The 18,388-nt window shown below is 46.6% G+C and overlaps 1 protein-coding gene across 1 annotated transcript in view; it reads right to left on the bottom strand.

Moving 5' to 3' along the window:
• Positions 1–228: 228 nt before the first annotated feature.
• Positions 229–18,388, bottom strand: part of Gnb5 (G protein subunit beta 5) — a 32,466-nt gene continuing 14,306 nt past the window's right edge. The window contains exons 3-11 of the mRNA XM_057768709.1: positions 16,056–16,097; positions 15,146–15,222; positions 13,479–13,611; positions 11,808–11,951; positions 9,863–9,954; positions 7,203–7,251; positions 4,563–4,659; positions 2,713–2,879; positions 229–1,113 (exon numbers count right to left, since the gene is read on the bottom strand). Of these exons, the coding sequence (XP_057624692.1) occupies positions 1,102–1,113; positions 2,713–2,879; positions 4,563–4,659; positions 7,203–7,251; positions 9,863–9,954; positions 11,808–11,951; positions 13,479–13,611; positions 15,146–15,222; positions 16,056–16,097 (813 nt within the window). The 3' untranslated portion in view covers positions 229–1,101. The remainder of the gene's footprint in view (positions 1,114–2,712; positions 2,880–4,562; positions 4,660–7,202; positions 7,252–9,862; positions 9,955–11,807; positions 11,952–13,478; positions 13,612–15,145; positions 15,223–16,055; positions 16,098–18,388) is intronic.

Here is an 18,388-nt window from a genome sequence, read left to right as displayed (position 1 = left end):
CTGCCTCTGAACCACCCTACTCCCCAAGTACCTGGACTTAAAAGTGTGTGCCACCACGGCTGGTAACATGACATTTTACTAGATACAGCATTTCTAAAAGAACAAACCTCTACACCTTTAAAAGAAAAATGGAAGAAAAAAGCAGGGACCTTGTAATAAGAAGCAGGCAGTAGCATCTAGAAGGAATTTCTGACTCAAATAAAGACAGGACACCCCTTTGGTAGCAAAGACATTGTTATTCATGACCTGGCCATCAGTCTTGGTACAGTTGCTGTATAGGACACTCGGATATTATTTACACGGACAACACCCACTTTAACTTCGGCATTTCTGACAACACTACTAGTAGGCTTAACCCATTTAGTGTCTTGTCTTCCCACGTCAGAAGGTTCTGGTTGCTCTCGGCAGCATTTGAGCTATAAATGGCAACCAGTTTTTCCCCTCCAGTGTGGGGGACTGCCCCACCCTAGCCCACCATCTATCGCAACGCCACAAGCCAGACATCTGGCCTGTTTTCTGCATGTGTCTGCTTCCTTTGGAAAGGCTCTCCCAGACAAAAACATTTCATCTAAAAAAATACAACTGAACAGGTTGGGAAAAAGATACTTTTACATAAAAACAGTTTTAAAAAGTGGTTCTGTGTAGTCACAGTTGGAGCTGGAATTTTCTTCTATGACAGACCAGTGCACAGTCATTCTCACAGTCCATAGAGCTGGCATGTCCAGAGGAAGGTTCTAGAAGCCACAGTCCACGCCAAGAAAAGGTAGTTTAAAGTGCTCTGAAGACAGACTGGATTTGAGGAAGCAACAGGGGACAGTTTAAATGCAGATAAATGTGGAAGTCTACTGGATGAAATAACTTAAAAAACAGACAAACTTTACAGAGTGTTGGAGATGAAGCAAGGACTCGAAGGTATGGTCGAAGTGCCGAGACCTACAGGGGTGCATTTCCTGGAAGGGGACGGTTTTTGTGGTGACACTGGAGGGCTGAGTGATGAGCTGCGAAGTTGCTCCCATGAGCTAACCTGTGGGAGTCCTGGGCTCCTCCAGAAGTCATAGCTACGTGGGAGGACACATGTTCTTCGTGCACGCTGTGAGAGGATTATGCCCAAACCTGACAAGACAAAGATAGATCATTTTTAGTAGTTATTCATAAAACTTGAGTTTAACAGAGGAAAACAGGCTGTACACACTCACACATACACACAGACACACATACATACATACACATACCACACACACCACACACATATAACATACACATACACGCATACACGCATACACACATATACACACATGCACACAGACACACACGTACACACATACACATGCACACACACGTGCACATACAGACATACATACACATATGCAAACACATACACACACACCTCTCACTCACACACTCCACCAAACAGGGCTCTCAAGGGCTTCAGCATCTGTGACACCTACCCCTCAGTTAACCGTCGGCAGGGTAGCCACTGATGATGTCCTAGACTGAGAACTGAACCATGCGAATCCTCCCGGCTCACTCTTGTTCATCAACACCTCACTACTAAACTTTGTTTTTGTAAAGTTGCAAAAAAAATCTTTTTATCTATTTGTCCCCAAACTAGACACTCAACCTACTCCCATTAAAATAAATAGAACTTTCTAAGACCTTAGTACAGCATTCTTCATTCATGATATAGTGTGTGTGTGTCTGTGTGTGCTGTAGTGTACACAAGTAGGTCAGAGGACAATTTGTGGGCACCAGTTCTCTCCAACCACTCTGTGGGTTCCAGGACTCAAACTCAAGCTGTTGGGCTTGGCAGCAAGCGCCTTTACCCATGAGACATCTTGTTGACCCCTCTAAGACTTTCTTTAAAATCTGCCCCTCACCCTCTGCCCAGCCATGTTAAAATTATTATTATTATTATTATTATTATTATTATTATTTTTGGGTTTTTCGAGACAGGGTTTCTCTGTGGTTTTGGAGCCTGTCCTGGAACTAGCTCTTGTAGACCAGGCTGGTCTCGAACTCACAGAGATCCGCCTGCCTCTGCCTCCCGAGTGCTGGGATTAAAGGCGTGCCCCACCACCGCCCGGCCCATGTTAAAATTATTATGCTCCAAATATGTCCAAGCCGAATCAAGTCATTATCCAAAGATCTATCGCAAACTCGACCCTTAAACCCTCACACAAGGCTCTGTCAGGCTTGGGATCTTGCATAGCAACGGGCAATGTGATCGGCATTCCCATGCTCCAGGAATACCCGACGCCCACCTCCCTGCTTTCTGCTGTGGTGGTGGGACTCTAGGGGAGTTGAAAAGCTGATCAAAGCCACAAGGCCCTCATCCTGGAATAGTATTCACACAATCAGTAGGCCATCCCAGGGGCCTTCACCTCCTCACATGGAGTCTGTCCCAGTGTGGAGAACCCTGCAGCACAGGGAGCAGTGACTGGGAACCTGTGACTTACTCAAGGCCAGAATCACAACATCAGACATGTAGGGGAAAATGAAAGAAAGCATTTGGGTTCTTCAAGTCCATTATTCTTTCGGCACCATTCTTGGTCTCTCTGAACACGTGTGTGAACAAAGCTCCTGACCTCCCAGAGACGCCCCCTTGGCATCTACCTGTAGCTCTGGACATGGGAATGCTGGCTGACAGCCCATCTCAGGAAGGCCACCAGGCCTTCCTTTCCTTTCACACAGGGAAACGGGACATCTCCTTACTCTTAGGGTGTGATCCCATGACCCTGAGCAGAATGCTGTCCCGTCAGGAGAAACTCGAAGAGTGCTGACGCGGTTCTCATGTCCAAACAGGATGGAGACCCTGGAGCCCTTGAGAACGTCCCAGACATTGATGGTATAGTCATTGTACCCAGCAAAGAGCAGGCGACCTAGAAGCAGATGATGCAATGGTTAAACCAGTTCTTGTTTCTCCTTCCTTGATAGTCACTCATCCTCACTCACTTACTAATGAATTTCTCCACCCATCCATCCATCCATCATCCATCTATCCATCATCCATCCATCTGTCCATCATCCATCCATCCATCCATCCATCATCCATCATCCATCCGTCCACCATCCATCCGTCCATCATCCATCCATCCATCATCCATCCATCTATCATCTATCCATATCCATCCATCATCCATCCATCCGTCCATCATCCATCATCCATCCATTCATCCATCATCCATCCATTCATCCATCATCCATCCATCCATCATCCATCCATCCATCATCCATCCATCTATCATCCATCATCCATCCATCTATCCATCATCCATCCATCCATCATCCATCCATCCATCCATCCATCATCCATCCATCCATCATCCATCCGTCCATCATCCATCCTTCCATCATCCATTCATCCATCATATATCCATCCATCATCCATCTATCATCCATCCATCATTCATCCATCATCCATCCATCCATCCATCCATCCATCCTCCATCCATCATCCATTCATCCATCCATCCATCATCCATCCATCATCCATCCATCTATCATCCATCCATCTATCATCCATCCATCATCTATCCATTCATCCATCCATCATCCATCCATCCATCCATCCATCCATCCATCCATCATCCATCCATCCATCCATCATCCATCCGTCCATCATCCATCCATCCTTCCATCATCCATTCATCCATCATCTATCCATCCATCATCTATCCATCCATCATCCATCTATCATCCATCCATCATCCATCCATCATCCATCCATCCATCCTCCATCCATCATCCATTCATCCATCCATCCATCATCCATCCATCATCCATCCATCCATCATCCATCCATCCATCCATCATCCATCCATCCATCCATCCATCCATCCATCCATCCAATAAACAGATTCATCTAAGCCAACTATGCAGCAGGCATTGTATGCTGCCTTTGCAATCCAGGAGAAAGCTGTCACTGTCCTCTGTGGAAGGCATGGGACAGACAGAAATATCAATATAGCATCATGTGGTAGGAGCCACCATGCCAGGCTCACATGAGATGGAGGAAGCCAGGCAGTGGCGGTGCACACCTTTAATCACAGCACTCAGAGGCAGAGGCCGGCTGGGTTGACAAATCAAGTTCCAGGACAGCCAGAGCTGTCACAAAGAAAAAACCGTGTCTTGAAAAACGAAAACAAAACAAATGTGTGTAGGATGCCACTGGGCTTTAGAGGACACAGAAACACTCCTGCCATTTCTAAGCCTTCAACTTGGGTTTACAGAGATTAAAGCAAGGTGATCGATGCTTTCGGGGACGGAGCAGTTGAGCTGTGTAGAGGTGCCAGAAAATGGCTGTAATTTTGTGTACAAAGGCGTAGACTCAGAACAGGGGAGTGCCCCATCAGCACTGGCCTGGCTTCTTCTAGCTGTCTCCCAGCTGCAGAGTTTCCCAGCACAAAGGGGGAAGAGGGTGTGTTAGGCGAAGGGTATCTGAAGGTCAGATGTGGCCTGAGTGTACCTCCCCACAAAAGGCTCAGAAAGGCGAAGCTAGGCAGAGAGGTGCTTTGCTTTTTAGGTCCTACACTCCTGGAGAAGTTTCTGAAATAAAACCTTACCGCTGAGGGAGAAGTCCACGCTCGATGCTCCAAATATGATACTCTCCTTGGAGTAGATGGCAACCTCTCTATCTGCCCGCAGGTCGTAGAGGCGACACTGCGAAGAGACAGACAAAGGCGCAAAGCATTCTGACTTCAATCTGTCAAAGGGCAGGCCACAGAACTACTATTGGGGGTCAGCAGCTTCTGTAGCTTGAGGCATGACAGGAGAAAATCTTTTTTAGTTCTCTCTCCTGTTATGTTATACTTCAGCCCCGTTTCCTGTTAATCTCCATGGGTCAGCAGAGACTCAAAGAAACAGCAAGTGTAGAAAGTTCCTTCAGGGACAGAGATAAACATAAAACCCTACTTTCTTTTCCATGATGAGGCACACACAGTCAACATGGAACATTCCGAAATACTTAGAAATTCATGCTCGAGGAAATGAAAGTTGCCCCAAGTTAGAGGTATTTGCTAATGATTGCAATATTCTTTTTTATGTTTCTTCTTTAAGTATATGTGCTGGATACTTTTATGTCAGCTTGACATGTTAAAGTCATAAGACTGTCATGGAACTCACTTTGTAGCCCAAATAAGGAAATACCTCCCTAAGATAAGGAGTTGGGGATTTAGCTTAGCGGTAGAGCCTTTGCTTAGCAAATGCAAGGCCCTGGGTTCGGTCTTCAGTTCTAGGAAGAAGAATAAAAGAAGTTTGGGTTGTAGGCAAGCCTGTAGGGCATTTTCTTAATTAGTGATTGATGGAGGAGGGCCCAGCCCATTGTGGGTGGGGCCACCCCTGGGCTGGTGGTCCTGGGTTCTATTAAAAAAAAAGCAGGCTGAGCAAGCCAAGAGAAGCAAGCCAGTAAGCAGAACCCTTGGAATAGAGTTATTTTCAGGAAATGACATGGCCAAAACTTACATATTTTTGACACATAAGTGTTTTTAAAAATATTTTATTATTTATGTGAATATGGACTATGGACGTGTGTGTGTGTGTGTGTGAATGCACATGTGTATGGGTGTGTGAGGCTGATAGAAGAGGGAACTGGAGTTACAGGAGGTTGTAAGTCACCTGACAAGGGTGCTGGGATTTAAACTTGGGTCCTATGGAAGGGCAGCAAGTTCTCCTAACCTCTGAGCCGTAAGATTTTTGTTATTATTAAAATGCATTAATTTTTCTTGTAATGTCTTCCACAGCAGCGGCTCAGAGTGAAGCCTATTATTTAATAGGCTATTTGATATTTTTTTATTGATTTTTATTGAGCTCTACATTTTTCTCTGCTCTCCTCCCTGCCTCTCCCCTATTTGATATTTTTAAAAAATATTTATTTATTATGTATACAGTATTCTGTCTGCTTGTATGCCTGCAGGCCAGAAGAGGGCACCAGACCTCATTACAGATGGTGGTGAGCGACCATGTGGTTGCTGGGAATTGAACTCAGGACCTTTGGATGAGCAGGCAATGCTCTTAACCACTGAGCCATCTCTCCAGCCCCACCCCCCATTTGATATTTTTAATAACAAGAAATGACATTATGCTTTCTCTTAAAAAACATGTCAACATAATTTGCCCCTTGTAACAAAACCACGAGGAATGAACCTGTTTTTAGGCGAGTGACCAATGCCTGAGAGTTTTAACAGTTAGAGGAATGAAAATATTTACTGACAGCAGGTCTATTGCTTTGTTGCCCAGGCTGGTCCTGAACTTGCTCTGCTTGTAGCTGAGGATGACCTTGAACTCCTTCTTGTTCTCCCTCCTACTTCCACCTTCCTTGTGCTGTGGTTGCAAGCCCTGTACCACCATGCTAGGCTTTATCGCAGTGTTCTTAACAGGGGGAAACCTTAGGAAGAGCTCCCTCCAGATTGAAGACTCTTTGAGCACATGATGGCATGCCGATAACATGAAATACCAGACGATTATTAAGAGGATACACGAGCGAAAAGTGCTTGTTCAGCCCAGCAGAATGTGCACAAGCTGTGGTGCAGTGAAAAAGATAAATCTACAGACATTATGTTGACAAAGAGAAAGAGCATTCAGGATTCCTTAAACTGTGTGTGGCTTTCCTTAGGAAAGGAGAATAATTTAATTTCCTTCATTTTTTTTCAGTGACTACACATGACTTCTAAGACCAGAAAACAAGTTGATTAAATAAAATAAAGTACCAGGTGGTGGTGGTACGTGCCTGTAATCCCAGCACTTGGGAGGCAGAGGCAGGTGACTCTCAGTGAGTATGAGGCCAGTCAGGTCTACAAAGTGAGTTCCGTGACAGTCGGAAAACAAAAACAAACAAACAAACAAAGCTAAAGGGTTGGAGGCATGGCTCCAGAGGATTAGAGTTTAAATACCCAGATGGGGGCTCATACTTGTAACTCCAATCTCAGGGCATCCCAGTGCCCTCTTCTGGTCTCCAAGGGCACCAAACATATATGTATTGCATATACACACATACAGGTAAAACATCCATATGCATAAAAATAAACAAATAAAATTTGAAAAAAAAATTAAGGCCTGATGCTTGCCTGTGGTGTTTCCTGGTTCCTTCTGTTGCTTCGTTGTAAATAAAATACCCTGCCGCTTTTGCAAATAAATAAATAAAGTAAAAACAAGCTATTATCTCTTCTCTCCACCTTGAAAGGGTTCTCAATAACTGAAAAACATACCGTTGCATCATCTGATCCAGAAGCAAAGGCATCTCCACTGGGGTAGTATCTGCAGAGAGAGTTGGTAGAAAGTCTGTTATGGGGAACAGCCATCCCCAGCCACTGACCCCCGCCCCTAGAACCCCTGGGAAGGCATCCTGGCTCAGGGTCTCCGACCCAGAAGCTGCACTTCTGGGACTCAGGGGGACTCTTACACGAGATAGAGGGGAGTCTCATGTGGTTTGCCCACCAGCCTCTCATGTTCCTCCAGCAAACCCGCGACAGCGAACTGCCTTACAGAGAGGTGTGCTGAGAGTCAAATGCCATAACCCACATTCACCGTAGGCATGGAACAAAGCAGGAGCCCTGGAATGCACCTGATTCCCCAAGTGTGGCTCAGAGCACAGGCACAACCGTCAGATGGACAGAGCCACCTCAGCCGCTAGTACTGTCACTACGTGCAGTGCTTTGAGCAGGGACATCAACTTTCCCAGCCTGGTTTCCCCATCTGAAAAGCGAGGGTAATAAAGCCTGTCTTCTGGGTGAAGATCTAACAGGGCAGGGAGTCCCAAGAATCGGCAATGCTGTCAAATGAAAAGCAATCAACAAACAGTGGCTGTGGCTGTTCCCACCGTCACCTCAGTGCTCAGCACGGAGTATGAATGCTAGATTATAAACCAGAAGCAGGAGTGGAGTAGGGTATTTATTTATTATAGATGGGGTCTCGTGTAGCCCAGGCTAGTCGTGAACTCCGTCTGTGAATGACCTTGAACTTGTGATCATCCTGCCCCCACCTCCTCTGTTCTGAGAATACAGGCGTGAGCTCCAACACCTGGTTCTATGCCACGCTAGAGAGAGAACTCTGGGTACACCAGTTAAGTATTCTCCCAGCAGAGCGTCCCATGAACAAGTGTCTTTAAGCCCTTCACTCTGCCCACACTCAGAGGCATCCCCACCTCTTTCAAAGCATCTTCTTTCTGGTTATAAATAGCCTCCACCCCACAGTTTGTCCATGGGGAAATTATAATTAAAAATACTAATGAATTGGAAACTTTATTATTTTTTTTAATGCATACATTTGTGCAGGTGTGTGTACGTGCATCTAGAAGGTGGAGGACAGTTTCAGGTGTCAATCTCAGGATAGACTAAATTAACACCTCTTTCCCAGGTGACTTCCCAAATTACAAAGAAGGAGCAAAACGACATTTGCATATCCTGACCCTTTGTTCAGGATGGCATCGATTTTGTCTCAAAAGGCTGGGTGACCACCTTCTGTGCGGCAGGTGCCAATTATAGCCTAAAATTCTGGTTGCCATACAATGTAAAAATCTGGGCCTGTGTAACGCGACCCTACACCTTTGAGTGGGGTTCTCAGTGACCTGGAGTTCACCAGTCAGGCTAGATTGGCTGGCTACTCAGCCCCAGGAAGTCTTATCTCTGCCTCCTCAGGGCTGGGATTATAGCCACCTGCTACTATGTATTTTAATGTGGTTGATAGAGATCGAAGTTGGGGGTGTTGGAGAGATGGCTCAGTGGTTAAGAGATTGAAGTTGGGACCTCAAGTGATTTACCAAATAAGCCTTCGGAACCTGGCTCCAGTAAGCTTGATCTTATAAAGTTCTGACTGAAGGGGATGAGAACAGAAATGCTGGAAGAAAAATGCCCACAATGTTTAGCTCTGTCTGCCCCACATCATGGTGTGACTATATTATGTGGGTTTTTTTTTTTTTTTAAAAAAAAAAAAAACACTGTGTGTGTGTGTGGTGTATGTGTGTGTTAGGTTATGATCATGTGAGTGCAAGTGTCCTGAGGAGACCCGAAGAGAATACTGGATTTCCCGGAGCTGGAATCAGAGGCAGTTGTGGGTCACCTGACGAGGGTGCAGGAAACTGAACTCAGAGGAGCCATGTCTGGTGTTTTTTCATCAAGAACAATGGTAATTCTTAGGGCTCTGAGCAGAAAGATGTTTTATATTTAGCCATGGCCGTGGCACCTTCTGAACATGTGAAGTCCCAACTCTTTTCTGGAATATCATAGAGCTCTCTACCAACCAAACTGTCTAGGGTTTTCTCAACTGAAGTAGCCCCATGCAGCGTCTGCCTAGCTCCCTCTACACTTCCTCTAGCCTTCCCTGTCTAAACAAATGGGCCACTACTGACTGTCCCGATTAGAGACTGGGGCTCCCTGAGCACAGGGCTTTTACACTGTGGCTCATCTCACCCTGATGCCCTTCCTTACCAATTTGAAAGCCTGGCTCTTCGACTTAAAATCACCTTCTCAGAGGCTGTCGCCCTCTAAGAAGCAGCCCATCCATTCATACCCCTGTTCTATTTCACCTCGTTGTATATGTGTGTATCTTTTTGAATCTGGTTTGTTTCCTGAAGGGCAACAGAGGCCTTGTCTATCATGCTGTAATCCGACTTCTGAGGAAATGCCTGGCATGTATATACCCACTAAGTATGTGAAGAATGGTCAAGAAATACTGGCTCACTCAGGGAGGATATAGGTTGCTCTAAAGCAAGTAGATTAAGTGTTCCTGGGACCTGGAACCTTTCCTGTTGAGGAGGAGCCCTCTCTCTTCAGGTAACCTCTGGGATGTGTGTGCGTGCCTGTGTGTGTGCATGTGATCTAGGCCACGGTCAAGCCCAGGACAGAGAATCACAAGCATTTTGCTCACTGACCGGACACTGTTGACATCAGATTCATGAGTTTCAAAGGCTTGCACACACTGGCCAGAGCGCATGTCCCACACCATGGTCTTCTTGTCACAACCCTGCAAACAGAGGATCGCCCGGTTAGTTATCCAATGCAAGTACCATATACAGACAGGGATGAGCCTGAACAAGCACCTCCACCCAGTGAGGCTGAGGAGGCAGAACCGAGGGATCTCGGGATAAAAGAGTGGGCAGGTTTCTTCAGAGACACACAGACACACACACACACCCTTGGTGTCTTTTCCTCTTTTGTGCATCTCTGAGTTGGAGCAAGACCTTCGGGGTTTCCTCCCTCCTTCCTCCTGGGCTTTCACTGTCCTTCACTCCTCTTCCATTTTCTCCTTTCCCTTCCCTAAGCCCAAAGCAAGCAGATGTTGGTGCATGTGGTGGGGGTGGGGGTGCATGTGGTGGGGGTGGGGGAGCCCAGGCTGCTGACACTAACAGATAGGTTGGTGTTATCAAAGTTGAGCAGCCAAGAGCCTCAGCTTTATTGGAATTGCAGAGCCAACCCTCAGCAGAGTTAGAAATGGGGTTCCTTTGGCTCACCTGTACCTCAGCAGCATGTCAACCTGGGAAACAGTTGTCCCAGGCCTCTTCATAGGCCTGCTATTGAACAACTGGGGGCGATGGTGGAAAGTCAACCCCTCCCCCGGGCCTTCTGCCTCAACCCTGAAAATTACGTGCTCTCTGAGTCACTCATGAACCATAAGCAAAAAAGTTTCCATATTTTGCTATCAAGATGCTGGGAGCTCTTTGATAAATTCCCACAGAGCCTGAATAGCAAAAGGCATTCTCTCAACAGGTAGATGAACCGATGGCTTAAAGCATTCAAGTTAGTTAGCTTCAAAGGTATAAAGAGGTCCAGTGACATCTTAGGAGCACCTGTCCTGGGGTACAGCGCCCTGAGAGCTTCACTGAGGACTGAGACAATACAATTCAAGTATCTTCAGCCTCCTAGGGGACACTAAGGTGAAAGCAGCTCATGTATGCAGAGACAGTATAGTCTACAGAGAGAGTGGTCACTTCAAGAGAGCAGTGTGGTGGAGCAGGGACGATGCAGTTATACAAAGGCACAGGGGGAAAGGCATGCATGGAGGGCCAAAACAAGAAGAAAATCAGGATCTCTCCGCATGAGCAATGGGAGGCTCTCAATGGCTTGTCTCCCAAGGCTGTTGCCCAGGCAGATTGCAGTAGAGAGCTTTGTGGCCATTTGGCTACAGAAATTACCACTGTCGCCGGGCAGTGGTGGCGCACGCCTTTAATCCCAGCACTTGGGAGGCAGAGCCAGGCGGATCTCTGTGAGTTCGAGACCAGCCTGGTCTACAAGAGCTAGTTCCAGGACAGGCTCCAAAACCACAGAGAAACCCTGTCTCGAAAAACCAAAAAAAAAAAAAAAAAAAGAAATTACCACTGTCTCCTGACCAGGGGAGGCAGGTTTGGGAGCTGGCACCCCTCCCAACTACACAACACACGCTACAAACTCTTTCATCTAATGTGGATATCATCTGGGAGAAGGGGCAGCAAGTGCTAGCGTGAATTATGCTAAGCTTCTAGATGAAACCAGTCAGGGTCCATGGATGATGATTCCTATAGTTCCTCTTCTGTTTCCTGCATCCAAGGGCAAGAGGAGGATGGTGACCAAGAGATGAGGGATGGGAGTGTTTCCTGTGTCTCTCCCACCCCCGGCAGCCTAGTGAAATGCCAGCACTAGCTCATCTTAACAAGCATTGTACACGCCCAGTGGCCTACAGTTGAGCCCCGAGTGGCAGCATTCGAACAAAACATTCCAGATCTCCATTCCAGGGAGCTGAACAGTTCCAGGAAAGAGACAGGACCAGACCCGAGGACAAAGAACTGCCAGCATCTACCTCCCTAGTGGACGGAAGACCCCAGAGATTTTTCTTGTCTTTACCCCAGACACGAAGGTGTTTCCAGTTTCTGAGGGGGCCAGGTCCAAGCAGAGGACATCAGCCCCATGGCCATGGAAGCTCTGCAGCAGCTGTCCGCTCTCCACATCCCACAGGGCGCATGTCCCATCACCACTGGCTGTCAGAATCTGCGTGAAGAGAGAGAGCGCTGGGGAAGGTTACTAAAGACTTAACCTTCCACAGAATGCAGAAGCACACACACACTCACACAACACAAACACACATACATTACTGAGGGCAAATGCGGAGAAGTCTCTCCTATAGGTGGAAAGTCTTCTTTTGTTATTTGTTTGTTTTGTAAAGTGCTTGCCAGGCAAGCATGAAGACCTGAGCTGGAGCCCTGCAGTGGTACACACTTGTAATCAAGACAGATGGGTCCCAGGTCTTGCTGGACGACCATCCTATCCTAACTGGGGAGCCCCGAGGCCTAATGAGAGATCCAGTCTCAAAACATATGGCAGATGACTCCTAAGGATCAACAACTGAGTCTGACCTCTACCCTCCACATGTATACACATGTATGCATGTGAACACATGCATGAACACACATACACACACACACACACACACACACACACACACCCCTCTATCTGCTTGTTCCAGGAAATACTATTCCTGGAAGACAGGGACAGCCATATAATAACTCACTTACCAAGGTTAACAGCTTGATCACCAGGTCTCACTTGAAGACCCTCGCCAGGTCCTAAACCAGGTTCCTGCCTGCTGTGCAGGTCTGTATGGCTGACTCAACTATGAGAGCAGTCACAACCCACCAAAGACATGTAGTTGGCGTGTTAGAGCTGTGCCCTTGCTTGTGGCAAGGCAGGGTACAGAACTTAATGATGCCCATAACATTTTGTTCTTGCCTTTTTTTATTAAAAGGCTTTTTTTTTTTTAAAAAAAAAAATTATGTGTGTGTGTGTGAGGGAGGAAAAAATGTGTGTGTGTGTGTGTGTGTGTGTGTGTGCCTTTGAGTGCAGAAGTCAAAATTAGGAGTCAGATCTCTCATAGCTGGAGTTATAGGCATCTATTGGAATACCTAGCTAGTTATGAGGCCATTTCTCCAGCTTCAACTCTTATTTTAATTTTTTTAAGATTAGAGTGTAAGGGCTGGAGAGATGGCTCAGAGATTAAGAACACTGGCTGCTCTTGCAGAGAATGGGTGGTGGTGGGTGGTGGTGGTGGTGGGTGGGTGGTGGTGGGTGGGTGGTGGGGTGTTTGGTTTCCTGCAGGGGATCTGATGCCCTCTTCTGGCCCCTGTGGGCACTGCATGCATGTGGTACACAGACATATAAGCAGGCAAACACTTAATCTATATAAAATAAATCTGAAAAGAAATGTAAAAATGAAAGTGTAAAACATGGACAGGGAGATGCATGCAGTGCACAGCCCTGAAGCACAGCAGCTGTGGAGTGCTATGCTGTCTGCGTTACAGGCTGCACTCTGGCCTCCATGCAACTGAAGCAGAGTGCTCACTGCATCAGCAGAGTTTAACTCTACCCCAGTTCTCCTGGTTTTTCTCTTTCTGATTTTATTAAGAACAGTGACCAAGGAGAAACTACCTCTAGAGCCTGCAGCATACAGGGCACGCCTCACCCTGCAGTTCCCAGATGGTGTTCTGCAAGGGGGTACCCCGGGGTAATGCGAGCACTGACCTGCATGTCCGAGTTGGTGAAGCTACAGGCAGACAGGTAGTTCGTGTGCATAGCGACAGACTTCTTCTTAGCAGCCATGTTCTCATTTTTGTCAAATGTCAGTGGATACACGGAACACTTATTGTCCAGACCCCTGGCACAGAAGACAGAGAAACCAAAGGTTGACATGGAAGGCCAAGCGACATGCATCCTTTCTCATTTGTACTGACTTTGCAAACTTTTTTTTTTTTCAGAAGCATCTTACATTAAAACCTCTCCGCGTTGACTCTGAAGATCTTCTAATCTATAGTCAAACGGAAACAAACCCACAAATATGAAACTGGGGATTCTTTTGGATCCACCAACAAGTGTGTGGGAGCAAACGCAGAACTATCTAGACATGGTGTTTAATTCTACATAGATAAAGGTGCACATTTATATCTCCCCCAACTAAGAACATCCCTTATGCATCCACTGCATCTTTATCACACCTCAGAGGTTAGCAAGAGTACCCTATCAGCTAACAAGGAGCCAAAGAGCTAAGGGCCTAATGGCTGCAAAGATGGCTCAGTGGTTAAGAACACTGGCTGTCTTGCAGAGGACCTGGGTTCAATCCTAGCAACCATATGGCAGCTCACAACCCTGTAACTCCATTTCAGGGGCTGCAAAGCTCCCTCTGGACTCTGGGGGCATCAGGTATGCATGCAATTTATAGACTGTATAAATATTCATAACAAAATTAAATAAGCAGAAACTAGCAAATGCAAAACATCAACAAAACCATTAGAAAAATGGATATTTATTTATTTCTTAAAAAGGAGCACTTGATACTTTTACAGAGAACCTGGGTTCATTTCTCAGCACCCATATATTGGTTCATAATCATCTGTAACTTCAGTTCCAGAGGATCCAACACACTCTTCTGACCCGTGTGGACACCGGGCACACACATGGTGTGCACATATACATGCAGGCAAACAATATACAAACAAAACAAAATAAATAAATCTAAACTTTTTAACTGAAAAAGTATTATTAGTGTTCTGTGTATGTGTGTGTGAAAGAGAGAGGGGGGCGGGGGGGAGAGAGAGAGCGAGAGCGAGAGCGAGAGCGAGAGCGAGAGCGAGAGCGAGAGAGAGAGAGAGAGAGAGAGAGAGAGAGAGAGAGAGAGAGAGAGGAATGTACCACAGCACACACGTGGAGTCAGAGCTCCGCTTGCAGGAGTCAGCTCTCTCCATCCACAGTGGGACCCAGGGACTGGACTCAGCCACCAGCTTGCACAGCAAGCTCAGTTACTCTCTGAGCCATCTGTGGGCCTCTGTCCAGGTTTTCATGTGGGTGATAGGGTCTGAACTCAGGTCCTCACATTCCTTTATCCACTGAGCCTTCTTCCTGGACCTCTGACTGCTGTTTGTTGTTCACGACAGCTCTTGGCCAGCTGTTTCTAAGGGCTGCTCACTCTGGATTTAATTGTTTTTCATGATTAGAAAGGACAGAGATCTCTGAGTTCGAGGCTGGCCAGCTCTAGAGAATGAGTTCCAGGTTAGCTAGGACTGCACAGAGAAAGCCTGTCTCAGCGGGAAAGTACAGGCTGTGTCAGAAATATTTTTGGATCGTTTGGATTTTGGAATATTTGACCATACAAAGCAAAACAGTATTCTGTGGCTAATGGACATTGGAAAACTTACCCACAAGCGATGGCACATCCCGACGGAGCGTAAGCGCATGCCATCACCCACGTGCAGGGCATGGTGACAGCGTGCTCCTGAAACATTAGTACAGTCAGCAGTGAGTAACAGGCACTTCCAAACAGGTCTTAATACAAACACCAGGGTCTCTACTGGCTTGTCACCGTTTACAAGGCAGTGGTGACAAGGGCTTCACAAAATGGGCTTTGTACTGACGAGGGGACTCTGCCATCCAGAACAAACCATTTGCCGGGGGCCTGACCATTAGTGACTCTGTCCTGGAAAATGGCCCTCACTTGACCAAGGTATGCCTCAGCTGCTGACCGCATCTAACACGTTTAATAATGTACGCTATGCACTCGGGTTCCCTTCCTACAGTGAGAAACAAGCCTTTCTTTCCAGACAGATACGGACGCCCACACTTAGCATATGGCACTATCTTGTACGAATGCTGTGGGCCCCGGCCTGCATCCATGCCTGCATTTAGAGTTCTGGTCTTTACTTTGTGGAAACAGTCTAATCTTAGAGCAACCTAAGGTGTGTATGCCAAGAGCACTCCTGCCTTGGAGCCCACGCCACAGTGTTGGTCTGATCCGGATGTAGCATCCCTCCTTACTATATGTGCGCATTTCTATAGTGCCATGGGCTCTGGCTAGAGGTAGAGATGGAAGAGAAGACAGAATTTTGATCCTCTTCATGATCACTCAGAAGAAAAATAGCAAACACGGTCAAGTGTGGGGGATTGGCAGGTTTCTCTCACTGTGCCTGTCTGGTCTGGGATTGTGGTCCTCTAGGGGGTGGGGCTGGGGGTGCTGGCAGAGTTGCTGTTTTCATGGCATTCACAGGGGTCCTAGAGGGCAGTAAGGCTGGGAACCCGAGGCCCAGGATGTGGTGGGGAGGGACACCTCACCTTGTTAGTCGTGAAGGAATCCCACACAATCACCTTCCCATCCTGGAGAGAGAAGAAACAACAGTTCAGGAGTGGGCACCTGCCAGTGCGTTCTTACCAGCAATGGCCTAGAAGTCTGTGGAACACCGAGTCCTCATGGGCAGCGAGGGAGGCAGCTGAAATCCAGGATAATCAAGACCCTTCCACTTAGCGAGGAAGTGGGGCTGGGTTTTCCAGAGAGCTCTAGGAAGGCTCGGCTCTCCGCATCACATTTTTTGTCTGGGTGGAATAAGAGAAAGCAAACGGCAGATACTTTTTCTTTCTTTTGGCTTGGGTTGGCTTTGACCTTGACCTGTAGCTCAGGATGACCTTGAACGTTGCATCTGTCTGCTTTGTGAGTGCTGGCTGGGCTTACAGGCACGCACCACTGTGCCTGGTTCAGGCTCGACTTTTTAATCCCTCAGCCATTTGGAAGTTCAGGTGGTGAATGAGACAGGGAGGCGGGCAAAGAAATACTTCTTAGGGCAGAAGCAAAATCAGATATTAAACTGACAGGACCTTTCTCCCCCACATTTGGTGGGAGAAGCCAGGATAACGCTGAGTGGTTATGGCTGAAGTGCATAGTCTGGGCCTTTTAAGATCCCCGGGCTCAGGTGTCAACTTCTGCCTAAATGGTCAAACAGTTTGCACAGGATGGATTAGGAAAGTCAATCACTCACCATAGGACAGGGGCTCTGAGCCTGCACACCAGGGGCCTCAGCACCTAGAGCCCACACTCTGCAGACAGGGACACGGAGTCAATGCGGTGGTTTCCTCCATTTCACTGCCTGCCATTTCCCACCGCCTACCCACTGTGCACTCTGGAGTCCCATCAAAACTGTGATCTTCCACAAGCTGGTGTACTTGCCAGGCACCCACATACCTGGGGAGAACTTACCTCCACCCCCAAACCCTATTCCTACCCCATTAATCATCATAATCTCCTTTGTTAAAGGGAGAAAGTTGCTGATAATCCAAAGACTGTTCCAGAATCTTCAGTGTTTCCAGCCTCCATGCAACACTTCCACCCACATCCCCCGTCCCTATCGAGCAGAGGGGGTTGCATGGAGTGTACTCAGAAGGGGCCGTGTGGCCTTCTCTCCCCTTCCTTCTCCAGTAAGAGTGGCACACGAGGGGTTTGGGGTGTATCTGCGTCACTGGGGTGCTTGCCTGGCATGTATGAAGCCTTGGGTTCGGTTCTCAGCGATCCACAAACTAGGGGTGGGGGAGCACACCTGTAATCTTAGCACTTGGGAGGGGAGGCAGGAGGGTCAGAAGTTCAAGGTTATCCAAGGTAACAGTTATTTTGAGGCCAGCCCGGGAAACAGGAGACCCTGTCTTTTAAAAAGGAGGCGGGTGAGTGACAGGAAATCCCCCACACTTGGTATGTTTGCAAAGATTTAAAAGTCAAATAGCTAAGTAGCAACTTCTTCACATAAGAAAAGATCAGGCAAAAAGGCACTAAAATGGTAAGGTGGGTAGGGCACTTGAGAGGATGAGGCAGGGGGATTGAATGTATGAGGACAGTTTAGCCTACAAAGACCTTGTCTAAAAAAAAAAAAAAACTAAACAGTAAATAAAATTTAATTAAGGTAATGATTGAAACGGGAGTCAAAACTCAGCTCTATTCTCTGGTATTTTTAATATGTATGGGTGATAGATTTGTTACTGGTATAAAATAAAAGCAAGCGCAACATGACATGCTAGATCTATACGTCACATGCCACACTAATAACACTTGTCCTATCCAGCATGCGACTGACAGATGCCACAGCAGGAGGGTCACTGGAGCATGCACACTCTCTTTTTAAAAGATTTCACTTATGTATTTGAGTGTGTATATGAGAGAGAGAGAGAGAGAGAGAGAGAGAGAGAGAGAGTGCATATGTGCATATGAGTGTAGTGTCGACACAGGCCAAAGGAGGTGGCTACATCCCCTGGAGCTGGTATTATAGAGCACTGTAAGCTACCTGAAGTGAGTGATGGGAACTGAACCTAGGTCCTCTGCAAAAGCAATACAAATGTTTTCCACTCCAGCACATGTACAATTTTATACCTAAAAAGGTTATTAAGGAAAGATAAACCCTTGTCTGGAAGAGGTGAGCCAGATCCAGATGTGTGGGGAAACCTTTATATATGTGATATATATATATATATATATATATATATATATATGTATGTATGTATATATATGTATTATATTATATACATACACATACTATATATATATATATATATAATCTATCTATCTGAGTCTGGTCTATAGAATATATAGATTCATAAGTTTTTGTCTGTTTGAGACAAGGTCATATATA

This window comes from Chionomys nivalis, chromosome 4, assembly GCF_950005125.1.
Source record: "Chionomys nivalis chromosome 4, mChiNiv1.1, whole genome shotgun sequence".
Lineage (NCBI taxonomy): Eukaryota > Metazoa > Chordata > Mammalia > Rodentia > Cricetidae > Chionomys > Chionomys nivalis.
The sequence above is the reverse complement of the archived record's forward strand: the minus strand, read 5'-3'. Positions and strand labels throughout refer to the sequence as shown.